Source organism: Hypanus sabinus, chromosome 19 (genome assembly GCF_030144855.1).
Source record: "Hypanus sabinus isolate sHypSab1 chromosome 19, sHypSab1.hap1, whole genome shotgun sequence".
Lineage (NCBI taxonomy): Eukaryota > Metazoa > Chordata > Chondrichthyes > Myliobatiformes > Dasyatidae > Hypanus > Hypanus sabinus.
Window position 1 is genome coordinate 50346681 of NC_082724.1, and position 24670 is coordinate 50371350.

General features: G+C 40.5%; 1 protein-coding gene across 7 annotated transcripts in view; it reads right to left on the reverse strand.

Annotated features, from left to right (window-relative positions):
* The window catches only part of itpr1b (inositol 1,4,5-trisphosphate receptor, type 1b), a 531527-nt gene that overhangs the window by 182257 nt on the left and 324600 nt on the right, over positions 1 to 24670 (reverse strand). For all 7 annotated transcript variants that reach the window (XM_059944385.1, XM_059944380.1, XM_059944381.1 and 4 more), the window contains 3 exons: positions 14910 to 15093; positions 10575 to 10828; positions 1156 to 1356 (listed from right to left, as the gene is read on the reverse strand). In XM_059944385.1, coding sequence (XP_059800368.1) covers positions 1156 to 1356; positions 10575 to 10828; positions 14910 to 15093 — 639 coding nt within the window. The remainder of the gene's footprint in view (positions 1 to 1155; positions 1357 to 10574; positions 10829 to 14909; positions 15094 to 24670) is intronic.

Here is a 24670-nt window from a genome sequence, read left to right on the forward strand (position 1 = left end):
TGCACCGCAACAGAGGCGATTGAGACAAAAAGATGTTTAAATCATTTATTGCTGTAGACAGTCTTCTCGCAATTAATTATTGTGTCAGTGGTGATACTCTTCTCTGACTACTGAAGTTGTGGGTGGAACACCCTATGCTAGACGCCCAAAAGTAAAATCTAAGCTGTAAAACTTGATTTGAAATATTGACGATATTGCCGTAATGAATCAGTTTATGTGATCTGATACCACGCTTAAAAAAACAATTATGCATAGAAATAATACCTTTAATTTGCCTTCCTATACAAAGACTTAAGACACAAGAGCAAATTTAGGCCATTCAGCCCATTAAGTCCACTCTGCCATTCCAACCAGGCTGAGTTATTATCCCTCTCAACCCAATCCCCCCGCCTTCTCCCTGCAACCTTTGACAATCTTACTAATCACAAACCTTTGCTTAAAATATTCCCAATGACTTGGCCTCCATGGGTGTCTAAGTTTACAGGGAGAAGAGATGAGATTCACTATCTCTAGCTAAAAAAAATTCCTTTTCATCTCTGTTCTAAAGGGAATTCTTTTTATTTAGCAGCTGTGCCCTGTGGTCATAGGTCCTCCACTACTGGAAACAACCTCTTAACATCCACTTTATATAGAACTTACAATATTTGGTAGGCTTCGATGGTTTTGTGCTGTCTTTAACTTCCCCTGTCAGCCACAGTTCCCTCAACCTCCCTTTAGGATGCTGCTTCTTCATTGGGATGAAATGGTCCTAAATCTTCTGAGTTACTCCCTTAAATCTGGCCATTGCTGTTCTTCCATCATCCTTGCCAGTGTTTCCTTCCAATGAACTTTGACCAAATCCTCTCTCATGCTTCTGAGCAAAGCTTTACTCCACTGTAATACGATACATCTGATTTTAGCTTCTCCCTGTCAAACTGCTGAGTGACTTCTATCATATTATAATCACTGCCTCCTAAGGGTTCCATTGCCTTACACTCATCCAGAACAAAGTGACAACCTGATTTTCCCAGGCTACCTGTTAGAATTTGTAAATGTGCCTCTGTGGATTGTAATGAATGTACTGCAACCAGATCTGGGCCACCAACAAAAACTGCCTGCTCCACAACAAAAATAAAATCACAAATGTCATTCTTTTCATATGGCTCGAACATATACCTGGTTCTCATGGCAAGGCCCTTGACAATATTCAGTTAAGCTTTCCAGTGTTTGATTGATGAGGGAAACATTCTTTTCATTGATGTAGAGCCCCAAAAGGCCCAGTCCACCAGTGGTGCTGCCACAGATGCAGTCTAGGAACTGCAGTGTCTCACACACCAGGTTATAGTTGGTCTTGTTGTTTTGACATCGCAGGAAGTTCTGAGGTGAAACAAAAAAAAAATAGAAAAATAATATTTTCTTGACTTTCTTAATTGATTAAAAGTTATAGCAGGTGCTACGTTTAATTCTTACAGGTTGTTCCTCCATCATGTTTTCAGACAGATTTTCAAAGCTCAAATTTCAAAAGTAAATTAATTATCTTGTCACCATATACAACCCTGAGATTCATTTTCTTGTGGGCATTCACACAAAATATAAAGAAACACAACTGGATTAATGAAAACCAACACAAAACAGGACAACCAATATGCAAAAGTCAACAAACTGTACAATTACAAAAAAGAGGGAAAAAAGATAATAATAATAAATAAATAAAATTTGGTTTCAAGTTCCTTGGTATACGTAGCACCGAAAATTCCACCTGGACATACACACTGGCTGTGTGACAAAAAAGCACAACAGTGTCTCTTCCACTGCAGACAACTGAAGTAGTTTGGCATGAACCCCCAACTCCTCAAGACCTTCTACACAAAGCATCTTGACTGCCTGTATCAAGGCTGGTACAGAAACTGCACCAACCTTGATCACTGGGCACTACAGAGAGTGGTATGGACAGCCCAGCATGTCTGTGGATGTGAACTACCCTCCAGTTAAGACATTTATAGCAGCAGGTGCAGAAAGGTGACCTGGAAGATCACCAGCGACACCAGTCACCCCAACCACAAACTGCCTCAGTTGTTTCCATCTGGCAAACACCGTAGCGTTAAAACCAGGCTACACAACAGCTTCTTTCTACAAGCCATTAGACATATAAATTTACATGCCTGTACATTGTGACAGAGTCATAATGCAAAGATTTTACTCCCTCACATGTGGGACGATTGTGAGATTTAAATAAATCCAATTAAATTCAAGAGCCTGAAGGTTGAGGCGTAATAACTGTTCCTGAACTTGGTGGTGTGGGTCCTGTGGCTCCTGTTCCTCCTTCCTGAGGGTAGCAGCGAGTAGAGAGCATGGCCTGGATGATGGGAGCCATTGATGATGGATGCTGCTTTCCCGTGATGGCACTCCTTCCAGACGTGCTCAAAGTTGGTGAGGGCTTTATTTGAGAAGGACTGAGCAGTATCCACTACTTTTTGTTCAAGGGCATTGGTGTTTCCACACTACCTATGGTGCAACCAGTCAATATACTCTCCATAGCACAGCTATGGAAGTTTGCCAAAGTTTCATATAAGCTGGTAGATCTTCTCAACCATCTAAGAAAATACACGCGCTGCCATTCTTTCTTCTTAATGACATTTACATACTGAACCAAGGTCAGTTCCTTTGAAATTATAACACCATGGAATTTAAAGTTGATGACCCTCTCCACTTCTGATCCCCTGATAAAGAGTGGCTCATGGACCTCCTGTTTCCTCCTGCAGGAGTCAATAATCAGCCCCTTGATCTTGCTGACAATGAGAGAGAGGTTGTTGTTGTGGTACCATGCTGCCAGATTTTCTATCTCCCTCCTAGATGCTGATTTACCACCACCTTTGATTTGACTGTTGTCATCAAACTTAAATATGGCATTGGAGCTGCACATAGCTTCACAGTCTTAAGTATAAAGCAAGTAAAGTAAGGGGCTAAGCAGATAGCCTGTGGTGCATTTGTGCTGATTGTGGAAGCGATGTTGCCAATTTGTACTGATTAGGGTCTGCAAGTGAGAAAGTTGAGAATCCAGTTGCAGGAGGAGGTGTTGAGGCCAGAGTCTCAGAGCTTGTCTATTAGGGGATTTGAGGGGATGATAGCACTGAATGCCGAGCTGTAGTCCACAAAGAGCATCCTGATGCATGCATCATCACTGTCCAGATGTTGAAGAGTTGAGTGAAGAGCCAATGAGATGGCATCTGCTATAGATCTGTTGTTGCAGAAGGGAAAATGGAGCAGATCCAAATTGCTCCTTAGGGCAGAAGTTGATATGTTTAATCACCAACCTCTCAAAGCACTTCACAGTGGACACAGGTGCTACTGGACGATTGTCACTGAGGTAGATTCCATATTCTTCTTGGACACTGGTAAAATTGAAGCTAGTTTGAAGCTGCAGAGCACCTCAGACCGCCAAAGCGAGAGGTTAAAGATATCAGTGAACATTCCAGCCAGTTAGTAGCACAGATCTTCAGTACTCAGCCAGGTACCCTCTCTGAGTGAAACGCTTTCTGGGGGTTCATGCTCGTGAAGAATACTTTCATGTTGGCCTCAGAATTAAATCACAGGGCTATTGAGGGCTGTGGAGCTCATGAAGTGCCTTCATATTTTGTCAATAAAAGCAAGCATAAAGGGCATTGTTGAGCTCATCTTTTATGGGCTAAAAAACAAACCACTGGTGGATGGAAGATTGAATGAGAAGTCAGCAAGCTCATTTAAAAGTAAAGCCTTGGCAGGGAAAAGTGAAAATATAACTCAATATTGTAGCACTTGTTTCCTGGCTAACTTCTATCCCTTGAGTCAACCAACGGAGATGATCTGCTCATTGATGCATCCCACTCTACAGAAATCAGCTGCTTAGTTTCTCTACATCACAACTGAGGTGCACTTCATCTAGAAAGTCACACAACACTACCTAAGCAGGTCTTTGGGCCCATCTTATCTATGCCGGACTGTTATTCTACCTAGTCCTATTGAGCTGCACGTATACCTTGGCCCTCCACGCCTCTCCCATCAACGTACATCCAGATTTTTCTTAAAAGTTGAAATTGAAACCGTTACCCACTGCTTCTGTTGGCAGCTCTTTCCACACTCATACCACCCTCTGAGTGCCAAAGATCGTCCTTAGGTACCCCTGAAATATTTCACCTTTCACTCTTACCCTATGACCTCGAAGTCAAGTTCAACTTCAGGCTCAGTTTATAGTCATTCAACAGTATACATGTATTCCGCCCAATGTTCCTCTGTACCAAGTTGCAGGACACAGTACATGTAACTCACACACATATCACAAAGTAATATTACCACAAATAAAGTAACAAATAATGAGCATTTATGATACAAGTTAAAAAGTAAATGGTATAATGCTTCTGACACTTCATACATGATAAGCCCTGAAGGGGTGGCAGGGAGTTCAGTAGTCTTAAGGCCTGGGGCAGGCAGCTGTTTCCCACCCCAGTAGTTCTTTTCCTAATACTATGGTACTTCCTGCCTGATGGTAGGGGGTCAAAGAGACTGTAGGACGGATGGGAGGGATCATTGATAATGTGAAGGGCCCTGCATGTGCAGCACTCCTGATAAACATCGCTGATGGGCAGAAGAGAGACCGCAATGATCCTCTCAGCTGTTCTTCCAATGCTTTGTAGGGACTTGTGCTCAGATGCCCTGTAATTCCCATACCAGGCGGTGCTGCAACTGGTCAGGGCACACTCAGTGGTGCTTCTATAAAAATTGATGGGGGAAGGGGGATCTGACATACCTCAGTCTCTTCAGGAAGTGGAGTTGCCGCTGTGCTTTGCTGACCAAAGAGATGATGTTCAGGGTCCAGGGGAGATCATCCGTTATGTGCACTCTCAGAAACTTTGTGCTCCTAACTCTCTCCACATAGGAGTCCTGTTTGTGCAGTGAGGAATGGTCAACCCACACCTTCCTAAAGTCCACAATCGCTTTGATCTTCTCCACAGTGAGACTCAAGATGTTGTGCTCGGGTCTAGTTTTGAGTCTAGTCTTCAGTTCCAGACTCACCAATGATATGGACATTTTCCCAGTAATGCAATGACCCATAATGTGGGGCTTGTCAATGAGAACAAGAATACACCCTAGGAGATCTGGGGGTAGAAGCAATGATGTCTCATGGAAATGGAAAGGGACCACAGACAATAATAATGTTGCCTGTGGTCCCATGAATGTGATGTTTTTATATACGTATATTAAACTATCAAACCTTATTCATAATAATAAATATTGACAAGACTAAACCATGCAATGCCTTTTTATTCTTGCAATAATTTACAACGCAGTAAGTAGTGTTCTATTACATTCCTTAAAGCCAGGATGACTGCTGCCACTCATGTGGCCCCATGAAGGTGACGTTTCCATACTGAAATATAGCTACATGGCTCAACAGCAAAAAAATAATGAAATGGAATGGCTGGGATGTCTGAGCCAGGAGTCACTAGCACAAGTAAGGGGTTTGCCACTGAGGATTGAGACAAAAATATTTCTTTAGCCAGAAGCTGGTAAATCTTGGGAACATCCTACCCAGGAGAGCAGTTGAGGCTCAGTAATTCAATACAACGATCATTGGATATTATAGTAATCAAATTATATGAGATTTCCATGGGAACAGACAAGAGGTGAAAGTCCGTCATTACCGTGTTGAATGATGGAGTAGTCATGAAATACTGAATGGCTTTCTCATATCTGTGTTCGAATGGATTGCTTCTCACCCATGAGATTTTTTGACATGTTCAATATAAATGAGGACAATTTTCAAATGTTAATGTTTCAAACACAAGAGATTCTTCAGAATCCGGAAATCCAGAGTAGCACACACACACAAAGTGTTGGAGGAACTCAGCAGGTTAGGTGGCACCTCTGTAACAGAGTAAAGAATCAATATTTCAGGTTGAGACCCTTTGTCAGGTCCTGATGAAAGGTCTCAGCCTGAAATATCGACTCTATTTTGTTCAATAATTTAATGTGGTCTTGATAAGCTGTTGAAACAACTTTATTATTGAAGACTTCATGTTTCATGTGGCAATTCTATAATACTGCATGCTCCACTTTTAATAGAGGATCAATTTTGGTCAATCACCGACTGTTATTCCTTGAAACTGTGGTTCCTTACCACTTTTGCAGGATAATGCACAACAGTCAGCAATAGAAACTGAATCTGAATAGACACAAGAGGAAGAGCTTCTATTTCCACCCTGCCCCCATCTTACCCATTCCTTTCCCATCTTCTCCGCAAGACAAAACTAGTTGGCTTGCTCTTCCCCAGTTCTGACAAAGTGCCTTTAAGGCAGAAATATCCTCTTTCAGTGGGTTTGGTCACACTGCGGAGTGATTACAACACCTCCAGTTTCCGATTTTCAATTACCTGTACCCAAGTTAGCATCTTGTGTCCTTACATATATTTATAATTCTTTTAGGTGGCATTTCCTCTCATCACCTTCCTGTATTTACGCTGCTTCCCTGACAGGGGCTGCTCCCCGCCCATATACCCCGTCAACATAAGACTGTGTAGTAAATTGGAATCTTCTATGCTCTAGAACTTGTGCTGCCCGATTTCCTGACATTCTTTAAAGTAAGGAATCTGAAAGTATTTACCAAGGTGAGGGATGTATTTTATAATTTGGGGAATAGAGGACTGAGGAGATCTGGCACAGAAGAGCCATTGAGACCTGGGCTCATCAGCCGAGATCATATTAAATGGCAGGTCAGGTTTGAGGGGATAAGTGGCCTGTTCCTGATCCTGATGTGCTCCTTCCATTATAAACAAGTTTTTTTCTCTTTTGGACAGGGACTATTAGCATCAAACACATCCAAGTCAGAGTGGCCAGACGTCGAGTAAAACTCCATCAGATCAAATCTAGGGTCAAAGAGTGCCCATGAAGGCACCTGCAGATCTATTTAAAAATTCAGACTCTAGAGGTCTAATGCATTGTGAAAACCTGCTCTCCAAGTTTACATTACTTTCAGAGTCAAAACAGTCTATGTAAAATTTGAATTCCCTGTTTGTTTTTGATTATGAAAGAATAATTTGTATTTCATTCCCCAAGGCCTGCATTTCAATGTGTGATATTTACCTTTATTTATTTTACACTTGTTCCAGACCAGCATTTTCTGATCAATGGATTAGAATGAAGCTTTTCAATCAGCATCACAGTTGAGTTAGTTGCCTTTGCTTGAAACCCATTCCAAAATCTGGGCGAAAAAAGGATTGGCTGAGTGGGCATACATAGCCCATCCCACACCATCAACTGAAGGCAAATACGAGATCACTGTAATACTGAGGGGAAGATGACAGCAAGAACTGGGTGTCTGACATACAGGTAGGAGAGAAGACTCATACTTCTCACAGCACTAACATAATTTGATGAGGAATGGGAACAAAGAAACAAAAAGAAAAGCTCCAGAAATGGGAACAAATTCAAGCAGAAGCAGATTACATATTACATGGACTTGTCATTTATTCACAGGTAGGAATAATTTCATGACTAAAGTAAATGGACAGTTTAACTTGTCAAGCTGCGATTAAAAGAACAATCATTTACAGAAGTCATGTGCCAAAACTGTACACAAGTACACTGAATTGAAATACAAGCTTGAGATACATTTAACTACATAAGAAACCACCAATAAAATGGCTGATAACTTATTTGATTGGATATGGTTCTGATCGCCAGTAAAATAGCCCTTGCCTGTTCTTTCCAAACTCTAAATTCCACTGCCACAGTGACTCAATTGGTGTCTCTACCAGCTTTTAAAGGAGAAGGTTCTGGGGTGAAGTCACTCTATAGACCTGCCATTTGCAGCTCAATACTGAGGCAGTGCCACATGATAGGAGATGATGCGTGTTGGATAAGCATACAAGATGGACCAGGCAGTCTGATAGCAATAGTGGAAAGAAAAACAAGTGTTATAAGCCAGTATTCTGGCCAATATTTACCCTTGTTATCACTACAGGAATGGATTGTCTGATTTTCATCTTTCTCCTCTCGGGCATTTCCCCACCCCACCCCAAACAAAGACAGTTTGTTTCCACTCAGTTCAATTGATTCTCAGGTGATGGATGCGGCCAACAGACTCAGGGTTCTCCAGAGGGATGGGGCAAGAGCAGATGTGCCCGATGGAGCAGCTGGTTGGGAAGTTTCGGGAGTGCATTCCTTCCACCGTTGACACGTGGAATGGGCCTGGGATTCTGAGTGCCATCCTGAATACTTCTCCACTTTGAGCAGTTACTTCCACACCACTTGTGGACATTGCTCACACTGAATTGGTTATCATTTTTACACCAACAGGTTAGGCAGTTTGGATGGTACAGTAACTCTATGGCACTTTTCATATTTCAAAGTTGTCTCTGATTGTGAAGCACTTTGCAATATCTTAAAATGAATGTGAAACACTGGATGAATGGAATCCTTAAAGAGCTAAAATACATTTACAATTGGTAGATCAAAAAAAAATTAAAAGGTAAGCAAGTCACTTTTGACTTGATTTAGCGACAAGAATGACTATCTATATTTCCCTACAGTTGATGCAGATGTCTACTGTAAAATGGTTTCCTTTTATTCAAATTTAGACAAATTTAGCAAATGAAGGCCAAGACAGATCCCATAAGTGTTTTCCGTTGGTCCTAAAGACAAGGAAGTTTCACGAGTTAGAATCCATCACTGAACTAATTTCTCCTATTACCTGGGAATAAAGTTTAACAATATAACAAAATCCTGCCTGGAACAGCCAAAGCTCACCAGCAGCTACTACCGAGAAACAGAAATCAATGATGTCCACAATTAAGTGAAGGAAACCCAATATTGAAGTGACCGACCATTTATGGCTTTTCTCTGCTCTTGTATATTCTTGCATACATACTCAAAAGCAAAACAGGCTCCTCGAGTGTCATATTTAAGAAACTTCAAGCCAATTTGTGCTAGATTTTTAATCAACTTTTTTGTGGCAGAAGATTAAAAGGCAGTATATTTGGGAAAGTTTTCATTGAACTGACAGGAAAGGAGGAGCTGAATGTCTTTCAAAATGTCATTCCTTGCATACCACATTATTTTGATGGAACAGTTTTGTTGAGAGTTCAAGTGACATTCAAAAAATTCTGGAATGGTCTCCCTCACTCAGACCAACCTTCAGACTCCTAAAACAATCTGGATAACTTCACTCACTTCAACTCTGAACCAACTCCAAATCTATGGACTCACTCTCAGGACTCGTGTTCACAATATTGTCTATCTATCCGTGTATTGTATTTGCACAGTTTGCCTTCTGTTGCACATGGGCTGTTTGTCAGTTTTGTTTGTGTGTAGATTTTCATTGATTCTATTATATTTCTTCTACTGTGGATGCCAGCAAGAAAATGAATCTCAAGGTAGCATATGGTGACATGTACATACTTTGATAATAAATATACTTTGAACTTATTTCGGCTCAGCTGAAGGAAGCTGTCACACGATCCACAAACTGGAGAGTAGATTTAACTGACAGCTCAACAGCCTGTCAGAGAGAAGAGGGCAAGCTATGGAATCAAGTGCCTGGTTTCAACAAGAAGAATCTTGCTTGAAAGATGAATCTCATCAGGTGAGCCACTAAACCTGAAAATACTTAGAAGTATTATTTTCATCAAACTGTTATGACAACTTGTAAATCTCGGTGGCTCACCATGTAAGCAAGCCAGAACAGATTTTACCTAGCCTGGTTTTCTTCAGATGACAAACTTTTTTTTGATAGTTAATTCAAGAAAATTTGGTGATGCATCAGAAGGACATTATACCTATTCACCTCAAATATTCATTAAATGGTTGGACTATCAATTATCTGGGATCCTTGAAATGAATGGAATGGCGTAACCATTAATCAGTTTCACGGATTTTAAATAAACCCGCTGTTAACCAAACACAACAGCAGCATTTAAAGCACTTCGAGTTAGGTTTTCTTAATAACGAATATACCTGCCATTCCTCAAGGTGCAAGAGGTAGCCAAACCAGCATTTATTTCTGTACAACTGCAAAAACAGTCCTTGAGCTGTACCCAACAAGTCAGAATGCAATTTGTTTGACTGTCAATATACATAGTTTTGAATATTAAGCATATATACTCCATATCCTCCATTTCCATATATTGTCTCTAATTGTGTTTCCTATCTATGTATTAAATATAAAGTTAATTACACTTGAAATATTTTTCTGTGATGTTAGACTTGACACCCTGGCAATATCCAGATTTACAATCACAACAGAATTAATTTGCATTGCTGGCTGTATCACAATTCATGTTAAATGTAGAGAAGTTTTCAACAACAAACTTTGGAACAGCCGCTAACAGAACACAGCATACTGATACATTTGCAAATCATGGCCGGTTACTTTCCAAGCCAGAGGACAATCAGGAAAGCATGACAGCTGTCTGTCTTCTAGAAACCTTTGCACTTTAAATAGATCATCCTTTCACAAAAATCCCTACTAGGATGCAGACTCATCTTTGGTATTGATTTCAGTTTTGGTCACAAAAAGCTGTGTGGATGCGACAAGAAATCCATTCAAAACAGGATACATCATACCTGGAGATCTCGGTTATGGTTTTCGCAAAGCAGCTGCATGAAGCGAAGAATTGGCTGCATAATGGCTATTACAGCACTCATCTCCCCATCATCCTTGTTCTTCTCTCCAGAGGCTGGATTACCATCAGGGCCGGTAAAGTGGTCCTCTGGGTCGGCTTCCCTCCGGAAAGCGTTGTAGGCTTTCCGCGTAGCAGCAGAGGCCTCCAACAACTGCTCTCGTACCTCATCGCTAAGTTGTGCTGAAGGTTCCTTGGCTGCATTTCAACACAAAGATCTGATTAGCCACGGTCTGGTTACCATGCCATAAGGTGGATGTGATTAAGCTAGCGGGAGTGCAGAAAAGATTCACAAAGGGTGAAGAAGTAGGATAAGCTTATTTTGATTTGGCCAGTATTGATATCATGGCTCCCTTATGCTATATAATTTTTGATTCCATGATTACACAAACCATTCCATCCTTTAGACTAAGTCTAGAGTATTGTAATTAGTTTTGGCTTCTGTGAACAAGGACTATATAAAGTCTCTGGATGCTGGACAGTTGAAATATTAATGGCTCAGATGAGTAGGTTTTTGCAATGGAAGAGTTATTGCTGCCTGGACTGGTGATCTTGAGAAATAATGAAAACTGGATAGGCTGGGTCTGCTTTCCCTAGAAGTTGTTGAGGGGTGACCTGACAGAAGATCATAAGGAATTTTAGGTTGGGTAGTTTGACGGAGCCTTTTTTTTTCATAGCATAAGGGAATCAAAAACTAGTTTTAAGGTGACAGGGGAACGATACAAAAGGCTATGTGAGAGGCTTTTTTTTTCATTCAGAGGGTATATGGAATGAGCTGCCAAAGGAAGTGATCGAGGCAAGTTTAATTAAAATGTTCGAAAGACACTTGGCTAAGTGTATGAGTAGAAAAGGTGGTGGGACATGGGCCAAGTGAAGGCAAATGTGACTGGCTCAGATAGGCACCTTGGTCAACATGGATATGTTGGGCAGAAGGACTGCTTCCATACTGTACAACTCTCAGCTGGCTGGAAATGTTCCACTTCGATCACTTTGACAGAGAGGACCAAAATAATTGCAGGAACTACATGTCAAACTGCACCAGAACTCCATCTTCTGACCTTTGTTACATTTTCTTCATTATCACTGAAGTAGCTAAACCCTATTCATCAAGAGTTGGGAGAATTTCAACTGTCCAGCAAATGAAGGCTCAACATAATCGCCATACACAACAACCAAATCATAACAAGCGTATCCCACTTCCCATTGAGTGTCTACAGTAGTGTAGGGTGCTGGTTAACATAATGCCATTAAGAGTATCAGTGATCACCAATCAGTGTTCAATTGCCGCCACTGCCTATAAGGTTATACGTGGTCCCTGAAACCATGCGGATTTCCTCCAGGTGCTCAGGTTTCTTCCCCCTTTCTAAAGATGCATGGGTGAGCAAGTTCTGGGCACGCTATGTTGCTGCCAGAAGCACGGCCACACTTGCAAGCTGTCCAGCACAATCCATGCTAACTTGCATTTCACTGCATGTTTCAATGTATATGTGACAAATATAGTTAATCCTCATCATCCTCGCCTTTTGCTGCACAGGTTAGAATAGTTCAGGAACCCACTCAGGAGTGTTTTGGTTTCAAACATAATTCGGGTTTGTGCTTCCACAGTCTTTGCAGACAGCTAGTTTTGAATCTCCACCACTCTGAGATAAAATGTTCCTGACCCCACCCTCTGTTTCCTTTACTAATAGCATTAACTCTGTCTCAAAGCTGGAGCCAAGGGAAACAGGACCTTCCTGTTGAGTCTATCTAGGTCACTCAGAATTTTATACTCCTTGGTAAAAAGTCCATAAAAAGGAAATGACCCAGCCTAGCCTGTCTCCCTGTGCTGTTTTATACTCTAGCACTGGCACCACCCTTGTCATACTTTCTAGTACTTATAGTACCTACCCATAATATTGTGCAAAGCAAAACACTGTCCTCCCATAGCATGCACTTTATGCAGTTCCAACCTGAATTTGCGCTCCCATTCTACGACATTAAAATTATCTCTGCTACACCTTAGCAATATCTATCAGCTCTTCTAGCTTCAGAGACAACGGACCTGTAGTGTGCTCCTTTTGTTCTTTAAAACTTCTTGCTGTCCTACAGTTTATTACTTCCTTGTATCTGTCTCCACACTTCTCCAAGTTCACTTCCACATGCACACCAGACCTTATACTGAATCCCACATCTAATGCCTGCACACCATTGTCATATCATTGCTGTCAATCTTTATCATTTACTTTCTGCCACTGAGGTAGTTTGAGCTCAACATGCCACCTCCCCTTGGATCCCAATTGCCCCCTGTTTCTAGCTCAGTCATGTAACATGTCTGGCTAACACCCGCAGAGACTATATCAAGAACGATATCAAAAACTAAAGCTTCAATTAAATATTGCCTATCTGGTAATTACTGAATCTGGTCAACTGAGTTCATAATATATTTTAACACCTTATTTCAGAATAGTCCTGCAACACTTAGGGAACCTAAACTGAATCAGTTACTGTAGCTACAAGACTCATCTGTTGGGTCAGCAACTGTGAGCAGATAAATAATAGCTCAATAAAGCTAAAATTAATTACGTGATATTGTTGAAGGCAAATTAACATAGATTTGATACAGTGGTGACCAACTCATCCAAGCAGGAATGCAAGAATTTATCAAACACAATCATATATTCATCTTTGGCTGAATAACTGGAATGAACAGTGATATTAATTTGACAAATTCACAAAATAAAACCTGTTCTGCAATGTTCTTATCCATAAACAACTGAACACTGCAACTGTATTCACCATTATTAAAATTCTAAGACGAATCCTTATTGATTAATTTAGACCCACTGAGCCAAAAGTTTATTTTCTTGTTTCCTGTCCAAAATAATTTGCAGAGGGTGCTAAAACCAAAACTTTAATTCAACATTGAAATCATGCCTTTTTATATGTTCTCATCTCAGCTGGAATTAATGGGTACACACCCCAATACACACTCTGTGGCCAGTTTATCAGCTACACTTGAACACTTGCTCATTAAATGAAACATCTAATCAGTCAATCACGTGACAGCAACTCAATCCATAAAAGCATGTAAACATGGTCAAGAAGTTTAGTTGTTGTTCAGACCAAACATCAGAATGGGGAAGAAATGTTATCTAAGTGACTTTTACCATGGAATGATTGTTGGTGCCATACCGGCTGGATTGAGTAGCTCAGAATCTGCTGATCTCCTGGATCACAGCATTCTCCGGAGTTTACAGAGAATGGAGCAAGAAAGAAAATAAGATAACCAGCGAGCAGCAGTTCTGTGGGGAAAAGTGTCTAGTAAAGAGGTCAGAGAAGAAAGGTCAGGCTGGTTCAAACTGACAAGAATGTAACAGTAACTCAAACAACCACACATTACAACGGTGGTGCACAGAGGAGCATCTCTGAATGCTCATGTAAAGCCTTTAAGTAGATGGACTATAGCAGCAGCAGACCACACTCGGTGACCTCTTTATTGGTATAGGAGGTTCCTAATAAAGTGGCCACTGAGTATTTGTCTCCACGTGCTTCTAATTGGTCTTTAAGAGATCAGTCAGATGCAAATTTCAAGATGGTTTAAATGCTAGCAGAGTTCTGAGTAATGGCACTCAAACTTGCTGTAATTTATTGAAATCTATTCAGTTGTGGTAGAACAATCTAGTTATTTTTTCCGTGGAGAAAAATCTTCTTGAATAGGCTCCATGATAAACTTGACCCTGCACATTGCCACCCAATGCAAGATGATGCATTCAAGATGATGGGCAAAGATCAGAGAGATGTGGAAACTTCCTGTTCACAGAACCAGACAAAAACAAAAGTTGCTCCCTGTATTTACAGCTCTGGAGAAAAGCCTTGTTTTTCAAATTACTGACAGTCTGAACTGTTCCCTCAGTGAGCAAAACAAGAATGAAATGACTGTCCTTTTAGAAATAAACAAACCTGTTTTCAACACCTACCGATCGACTGTGGCCTCACTTAGCTCTCTGATCAGTTTGCTCTTCTTAATTTCCCTGAACCTATTTGCATTTTTATGTTTATTTCCAACCAGAACAGCTTTTAAATCTGCTGCAGAGCTCTTAAGGTTGATTCATCTGTTGTGAAGGTAAAGGTACCACAATAAGCTGCATAGGCATCCCAAAATAGAACTTTTTAAGTACTACTTTCTGAAATCCTACCACAAATTAGCAGCTTTGCATACAATTAGAATAAATAATTAGTTCCTGTTTTAGACTAATATGAATACTTGGTCAAAAACACCAGTCCCATGTTTGGCTCTCACCTCTTCTGCGCACAGGCACATCTCTCTCTGAAGACTCATCGTCTTTCTTTTTATTACCAAGGTCACTGGTATTTACGGTCACTGTCGCTTTGATCTCTTGTTGTGCAAGCTTCATACGGTCATAAAACACCTTGAAGAATTTCTCTGATTTTTTGTCCTCTGTCAATCGGCAGTAAAATGAATGCTGTCGAACAAGACAAGGGTTTAGATTTCAGTACACACTCATTACAAGTTCAACAACAACCTGCATTTATATAACACTTTCAACATGACGCCCAGCCAGTTTCACAGGATTGGCCATCAAGCAGCAGAGATATCAGGATGGCTCATCATTGTTTAAAGAGGTAGGTTTTAGCAGGGGATTGATTTAGAGTGGAGAGATTTAGCAAAGGATTACTACCGGACAGATTGAACAGCTAAGAGGTACAATTGCCAGTAATGCAATGCTGAAGATCACAGATGCACGAGAAAGCAATGTTGGAGCTGCGGTGTGGTCAACAATATTAATTAAGTTTTCTGCACAACTGTACCCAGTGTAAACATACTTACAATATGGAGGTGATATGAAAATCAGCCCAAACAATGGGATTTTCACCACCAGTATCATGAATCATTACCAGATCTGAAAGGGTCTATATTCAGTGAATCAGGGTATTGAACAGTGGGCACAGAGACATACCCAAGTTGAACTAGTGTTATGATCCCAGAAACAGGCAGCTGGTTGCTGGTACTAGGGAAATCGTACATGTTTTATTCACTAATCTTCCTCCCTTCCTCAGACCCCCGTCATACACGGAGTGTAAATAGTTGTACTCATTTTTTAAAAAGCCTGCATCTCCAATTTACTGCAAGAGTTTGAGATTTTGACAAGTCAAATTCACCACTTCTGCTCAAAGACCTAACCTGGCCTGAAGGGTTTTCAAATCAGCAACTACCTTACAGCTATTGCACAATACCATATTAAGCTGCATTAAAATTAGATTAAAATTAATGAAAATTCAGTGGAGGATTCAAACCTCGGCGTTTATCCAATTCCACACTGTTGAAAACCACTGGTATTTAAAAGATACAAGGATAACCAAGCAACTTTGTGATGAGGGGGCTGAAGGAGAGAGAGTGGGAAGGGTGACAAAAGAAGGGAAAGCTCTCGTTATTTTTACTGAAGATTGAAGCAGGAGGTGTTAACAACTAAAGCATAGATTACATGCATGCAAATAAGGATTCAACCAAATGTTGCCTGATCTGAGTGATTCCAACATTTTGTGTTTTTGCTAAACAAATGTAATGTTGTGCTTCCTGCTACCACCCTCATTACTTAACACATGGGATAAAAATAAGTTATTTAAGGCGAGGAACAGAACATTCTTTGCAGATTTTCCAAATGGAACCATGCTTTATTGAAAAGATACATGGCAATGCTTAAGCTGGCACTTGCTTTACAAACGTGCAGGTTATGTGTCCACACCCTCATTGTCTGCAAAAGGCACTTTGACAGAGAAAAGGCAAATTAATTTTGTCAGGTCTTATTATCCAATTACTTCAGCTACAAGTTTCACGTCACTGCTGCTGCAGCTTTCAGATCAATAGGACACAGAACGTGAATTATGGGCTGATCTGAACAGCCATCCTAACTCAGTAGAAGGAAATGGAAATAAGCCCTGCTAAGGTTGACTCCCAAAAAAATTTCTGCCACGTTTGTCCACTCAGTGGCAGCAATGAAATTTAAAGTGATGTTTCAAATGTGGGATTTTCTGTAAAACTCTCACCCATAAGCAGATATATAGTACTCACAAAGTAAGAATTTTTCATGCAATGCCTACTGACTGGCTGTATCACTTCCCTCAATTGCAGGTATCTGCAGAGTTGTGTAGACAGCCCAGCGCATCTGTAGATGTGAACTTCCCATGATTCAGGACACTTACAGTAACAGGTGTGTAAAAAGGGCTCAAAGGATCATTTGGAGCCTGAGTCACCCCAACCACAAACTGTTCCAGCTGCTACCATCCAGGACCGCAACATTAAAGCCAGGACGGGGCAGCTTCTTCCACCAGGCCATCAGACTGATTAATTCACGCTGACACAATTGCATTTCTAAGCTATATTGACTGTTTCTGTTGAGTATCTTACTGTACATACTATTTATTACAAATTACTATTAATTTGCACATTGCACAGAGGGAGGCATAACGTAAAGATTTTTATTCCTCACATATGTGAAGGATGTAAGAAACAAAGTCAATTCAATATTGCACTGTACTACAGGAGCACGTTCGTTACACAATTACATTTTATATTTCTTGTGAGAGGAACTTAATGGTTTCTTGAACCATAAAGGTGGTTTGCAAGCATAAGGTTAATCTTGTGGTGTTTAACCTGAGACAGCTGTAAGAAGCAAGTGTGGCAGGGCTGTATGCAACATCATTGGAATTGCACTTCATCGCTTTAGCTCTGAGAAAATGGGGTTACAAGCTCAGTTTATGATGTGCATGGGAGTAAATTGATTCCATACTGGGGATGCGGTTTGTTAGAAAAGTATGTAGACTGAATAGAGCACATTCCTTGACCAGTGATGGTCCATGAAGAATGTCATTAGGAGCCCAGAAGCCCATCAAACACTTCAGGCAGTGAACCAACTTCAGCACCAGCCTCCACTCCTCCTCCACCACAAGAAAATTTAGAAGTAATTGCTTTAACTGCACTCTCGAATACAAATTATTGAGCTAGCTGAACAGAATTCAGAAAAGAAATCAGTCTTTTAAACTAAAATATGGGAACCTTTTCTAAACCCTATGATATTTTATTCAACCGTATCCATCACATGCATAACATTAGCAGGTTCGTAACTCAGTCTCTGTACCCTTCAGTGAACATTATTCAATTATTCGTGCACCTGAAAAGTCTCAGTTAAGTCAGGCATTCAGCCATTTTAAGTAAAAGAAGATTTTTAAGCAAGCCATCTTCTACGTTTCCTCCAAAATCATTCTATTTGCATCACAGTTGTGATGACAGCTACCATGAAGTTCTTGCCTATTCTACCCAATTTTCACTTCCTCAATTCATTATTAGAAACCTTGTAGCAGCACAGCTAAGAGACCTGCTCTTTCTCAGCTCTAGTGACCTGGGTACAATCCTGAGTTCAGGTATTATGTGCTCGTTCCTGGTGACCCTGGAGCAAATTTCCTAGGACACTCTGGTTTCTTCGCACCATCCCAAGATATGCAGGTCCACAGATTAATTGGCCACTGTAAATTGTCCCTAGTGTGTAGGTGGGAATGTGAAGAGAATAAAATGAGATTAGAGCAAGTTTAGTCTGGAATCAGAAGGCCAGAATTGAAGCAGAGTTATAGATTTGTACAACATAGAAACAGGCCCTACAGTTCACCACATTCATGCCAACCCTTTTACCCAGCTACACTAATCTCATTTGCCTACATATCCTTCTATGCCTTGTTTACTGAAGTGTGTGCCAAAATGCCTCTTAAATAAAGTAAATGTATCTAATTCCACCAGTTCCTCTGATAACAATTTTCAGATATTTGTTTTAAAAAAAACCTCTCAAATCCCCTTTAAAACTTCATCCTCTCATCTTAAGTCATGCCCTCTTTTGATACACCTATGACAAGGGAAAAAAGATTTGTCCATTTACCCCATTGTTGCCTCTCATAATCTTATGTACTATTAACCTCTCCTCAGTTTTATTCACACCAGGGAAGACAAGCCCGGTCTATCCAGTCTCTTCCTGACACTGATTTTCTCCAATCCAGTTAACACCCTGGTGAAACAGAGGTGAAATCTCCATTGTATTACATTGAGTGCAACCACATTGTTCCACAGTATTAACAAGCGCACACTTTCAGTTGTTAGTGATGTTATTCTGTTATTACCCTTCATACTGCATGAAGCTTGTGGAACTATCATCAGTGTTCTCTTAATGGAAAACATTTTTCTCACAGTAGGGCAACAACAACATTATTTTGTTCAGTCTCCTGCAGTGTTACTTTTCATTTCTACTTGTTTTGCACTAAAGGTGAATATCATGTTCATTGTCCATTTTTAAGAGCTATAAAGAAACCAAGCAGCGAACACCTTGGTCCTGCCCAGCTTATCAGCTATTTGATCAAGTGCTCTGTTCAGACCTGTTGTGCAACAGCCTCATCTGTTAAAGGTTACGAAAGAAACTTTGTTTTCTTCTTTATATCAAAGAAGAGTGGTTCATACCTTTCAAATTTCATTTTCTGTAAAGCCAGAATCCACCCAAATTTGAATTCAACATCTCAAAGAGCTCCTCCTACACTGGTGATCAAGCTCCTTCAATCATCTGATGGGCAAACTTGGTCTTCAACAACCAGCTAACATTTCTTCCTCTGTTGACATTGAAATACTTCTCTCATTGTCCTCAAACTGAAAATACATCAGACTAACTACGGTCAAACTCTGATAATCCTGCTTCCAATTATCAGAAATAATGAATAGTTTGGCATCTTGCTAACCCGTTTGCCACATTTCATTCCTATTTATCTGGAATAGGATGAATATTGGTTCTTACACTCCCTTCTACCTACTTGGTTCACTGCAAAGTTTATTATAATAGTGTAACACCTAAACAAAAAAGAACAATTAAAAGTATGGTGAGGTTTTAATAGAAATAGTACCCAATACTTTGGAAAGTCTGCTAGTTCGATGGGGGTTATCAGAATTTTACTGTATTCTCCTTTGCCCTGAACATCTGGGATTTTACTACTCATTCTTTCCTAGGATCTGACAACTCATTTGCTTCATCCTGCACTCTGTGATGTCTTAATATCCAGAACCTTGCAATAATTGCTGCTTCCCAATTTAGTGCCACTCTTATTCAATCCAACTTTGATGACGGTTCTATAGCTCAAGTATTTATTTTAGCCCATGGTTCCACGGAAGGTTGGGAGCGCCACCTGACATTCGTCTTCCATGCCCGTCACCCCTACATCTCATCTTACTTTCGATAACAGCAACACTTTTACTTGGTATTTTCTGTTTTGCTGTGCTGTGTTCTGCTGAGCATCGTGGGCATGCTTTGTTGTCGCCGGAATGTGTGGTGAAACTTGTGGGCTGCCCCCAGAGCAACCTTGTTGTCAATGCAAATAATGCACGTCTCTGTACGTTTCCATGCACGTGATGAATACATCTGAATCCGATGCATGGTGCTTGTGCTTTCTACTCTCGATACCTGCTTTACATTTAAAGAATTAAGGAACATTTAAATCATATTTTAAAAAAATCTCCCTCTATTGATAGAACACAAATGTCTTCCCAGGGAAGGGGAATCAAGACCAAGAAGATACAAGTTTAGGGTGATAGGGGGAGATTATAAAATGGACCTAAGGGACAACTTCTTCATGCAGAAGGTGGTGTGTATATAGAATGAGTTGCCAGGGAAAGTAGTTGAGGCAGATATGTCACCAACATTTAAAAGGCATTGGGATAAGCAATGCATAGGGAAGGGTTGAAAGAGATATGGACAAAATGGGATTAACTTCAGTGGGCACTTTGGTTAGCACAAATAAATCAGGCTGAAATGCCTGTTTTATTACCATGTGACTATAAGCTAGCGGGCAGACACAGTAGGCTTTCACTTAACTAGAACAATGCACATTTCCTACTTCTAACATGGTGGCACAAGGCATCATCCATATATCAGTGCAAAATTAGATGTTTCAGAAATAACATGCAATTTCTCTTAAATAATCTACAGGATTTCTCACAAATCTCTAGTACTTTTGATATTTCACCAACCCCAAAACTTTTCCAGTTGTTCTTGCTAGTTTATTACGCGAACCTATAAGTGAGCAACGTTTTTCATGAACACAACTCAGCGAGGTTGCAATAAAAAAAAAGAGCACATCATCATTCCCAGCCCATTGTTGGAGATGGCAATGTAAATTCTACTTCATCTTCCAACAGGTTTGAGATACAAGAGACTGCAGATGCTGGAACTGGAACAAGGAGCAATGTGCCGTAGGAACTCAACAGGTCAAGCAGCATCTACGGGAGGGAAAGACCTGTTGACATTTTTGATTGAAACCTTACACCAGAACTGGTGCAGAGTTTTGACCCAAAATGTCAGACTTTTTGTTTGTTTAATTTTCACCAACGCACTTATTTCCAAATCACCCAGTTTTCATTGCTAGCTTATCATATGGTTTTGGGGAATTGTGTTGGAAATACAGCAGTATTTTTTATCTTCAGACATACTTCTCATCCCAGAAAAAAAAGAGGGAAAAAATAACCCTCAGGAGTATTGAGGTACAGAAGGACCTTGGTATACAAATCTGTCGACTACAAAGATGGCATCTAAGGTAGGGAAAGTAGGGAAGATAACTTAGGGATACTGACCTTCTAAAATGTATGGGAGACATGCCACAATTTTATGAAACATTGGTTAGGCCACACCATGAATACAGTGTGCATTTCTGGTTGCCACACAATGGAAAGGATATAATTGCTTTGCAGCGAGCACAGAGGAGTGCTGCCAGAATTTTGCCTGGGATGGAACACTTCACCTACAAAGAAGAATAGATTGCTGGATATGCTTTTGTGGATTGGTGGAGGCTGAGAATGTAACCAATTGAAGTGTGCAAAATCATGAGGAGCATAGAGAGGGTTGGATAATAGGAAACTTTTCCCCAGACATCTTATGACAGAGGGCATAGGTTTAAGGTGAGGAGTAAGAGGGTGAGAGGAAAAACTTTTTTTCCACTGAGCAGGTGGTTACAGTCTGAAGAAACTTCCAGAGACCATGATGTAGACAACTACGTTGCAACTTTTAAGTACATACACAGGCACCAAGGCACAGGTGGAAGAGGGATTAGTACAGATGGGCACTCGATGGTTCACATGGATACAGTGGGTCAAAAGCCAATTTGTCTGCTGTACATCTGTAAAAGACTTAAATGAACCACTTAATAAGTAGATTTTACTTAAAATATTAAATGAAGGCTTACAAAAAAAACCCCACAAGACTCATTACTTCTTCACCAGGACCAATGAACCAACTCCTAGTCTAAGTAATCTTACTCACTACTGTCTACTGTGTCACTGTATCACCAATTCTACATTACCACAGAGATTTTAAAAAATAGGTCTATATTCTTTAGGGTTTAGAAGAATGAGCAATCATAATTTCCCAGGGCTGCCAAAAGAGGACACAGGTTTGAGGTGCTGGGGAGTGAGTACAGAGGAGATGTCAGGGGTAAGTTTTTTTAGTCAGAGAGTGGTGAGTGTGTGGAATGGGCTGCCGGCAACGGTGGTAGAGGCGAATACGATAGGGTCTTTTAAGAGGCTTTCAGATAGGTACGTGGAGCTTAGTAAAATAAGAGGGCTATAGGTAAGCCTAGTAATTTCTAAGGTAGGGACGTGTGTGCTGAAGGGCCTGTATTGTGCTGTAGGTTTTCTATGTTTCTATAATATTGAAACACGCAAGTTCTTAAGTAGGGTTAAGAGGGCACAATCCAATACATTTTTACTAGCGGGAGAATACTGAATGAGGGGACAGTTTCAAGATAAGAAGCTAGCTATTTAAAATAGATAAATAGAACTTTCTTCTTGCAGAGAGTAGTGAATCTCTGGAATTCTCTACCACAGCAGGTTAGACTGAGGAACAGTCATAGAGAGAGGGGTTGTGGAGACTACATCTTTGGCGATATTTACAGGGGATATAGATAAATTTTTGAAATATTGAGGTGCTAAGGTACAGAAGGAGGAGCTGAGGTCTGGGATAAACCAGGTATGATAACTTGGAACATGGGGCAGGCTTGAGGGGACTTGTGGGTCTCCCCGTTCCTATTTCCTTGTGTTCTTGTGAATTTCATTCCAGATTTGCCTAGTTAAGTGACATGAAAGAAAATCTACATGATGAGGGGCTTTCTCAGCAAGTGTTCAGCAAGTGAAAGACTATGAAAACATCAGGAAATGTAAGATTTTATTTATGAATGTGGCCTTGAAGCTTTGTCTTGTTCTTGTATTCAGACATTATCTGGACATAGATTTGAAATCAAGAGTTCACTACATAGGAGACAATGAACATAAACAGGAATAGTTGTTCAGATATTTACAACTGCAAGACACATCACCTGAGACAAGGACTGGATCATGAATGGAGAACTGAACCTTGTAGCTGAGAAACCATTGTTGTAATCTAGTATGCCCTAACAAAACTTCTAGCAACAAGTCAGACTTCTTCAGAAAGAACATCTTTCTTCTATTGAGTCAATATTGCTAATCATATCAAGTAGTTTGAGATGAGTTGGTGTGGATTGTTTAGTTTCTTAAGGCTGTCTACCATTCAGTTAAATCATGGCCAACCTCCCTCTTCCCTACACTGAATGCTACATGCCACAGCTTTGTTCTCATTAAGATGCAGAAAATCACTTAATAAATTGCAGCTTCTATCTACGCAACATGCTTTCTCAGGAAAATTAAATACCTTTCTGACATTAATACAAATAGACCAAGAAATTCAATTCCATTGTGCTGGTGTGAAATCATTGGATTTCACCCTGTGTAAAGACATAATGGCCATTTCCTTGTATTTCCTGGCATGTCACAATGACAAGCCAAACTCCTTTTCCACTCAAGACACATACAAGATAATTAATTGTTTATGGTGGCTGCAGAGAAAGTTCGCAGAACTTGTCGAGAGTACATGTCATTGATCATTCCCCAGGTTATTCACTGAACTAAATTGGGGCCCAATAAGTTTTGAGCCACTCAATAAGCTTGATCCCAGTGTTCAAGACCAAACTCCAACCTCAGAACTATACATGCCCTAGGCCCCTACAATGCTTTAATCAGTTCTGAAGATGTAAAGGCTCAGATCCCTGATAAAACTTTCAAGAACTCCACATATCGTGTTCTATTTTTAAAATTTTGCAAAATTTGTCATCTTTAGTACATTGATTGTTAGTCTTCATTTGTGTATAGATTTTCACAAGTTCCATTGTACCTTTATATTCTACTGTGAATGCATGCAAGAAGATGAAACTCAGGCTAGTGTAGGATGATATATACATACCATAAGACATAGGAGCAGAATTAGGCCTCTCTGCCCATCGAGTCTGCTCCACTGTGGCTGATTTATTATCCTCCCAACCCTATTCTCTTGCCTCTCCCCATAACATTTGACCTCCTGACTAACCAACTTATCAAACCTCTGCTTTAAATTTACTCAACGACTTAGCCGCCATAGCCACCCCTTTTAAGGAATTCCACAAGCTCACTACCATCTGGCTAAAGAAATTCCTTGACATCTCTGTTCTAAATGGACATTCCTCTATTCTGAGACTGTGCCCTCTGGTCTCAGACTCCCCCACTATAGGAAACATTCTCTCCACATCTACTGTCTCAGCCTTCCAATATTTGATAGGTATCAATGAGATTCCCCCCCCCCCCCCAATTCATCAGTTTTAGCCAATGAGTACACCGGCCTATGTTCCAATCCTAATGCATGTCCCCAGTTTTAACTACTTCTGACAATGGGGAAGTTTCCTGCAAATCACTCTGTAAATCCTAAATTTATATACCTCAATCATGCGCCCTCTTAATCTTCTCTGCTTCAGGGAGAACAGACCTAGCTTCTCTACTCATAACTGAACTACTCCACCCAAGCAACATCCTGGTGAATTCATCTGTACCCTCTCCAGCACTATCACATCCTTCCTCTACCTCATGACCAGAACTGCAGACAGTACTTCAGCTAAGGGCGGATAATGTTGCTGCAGAACTTC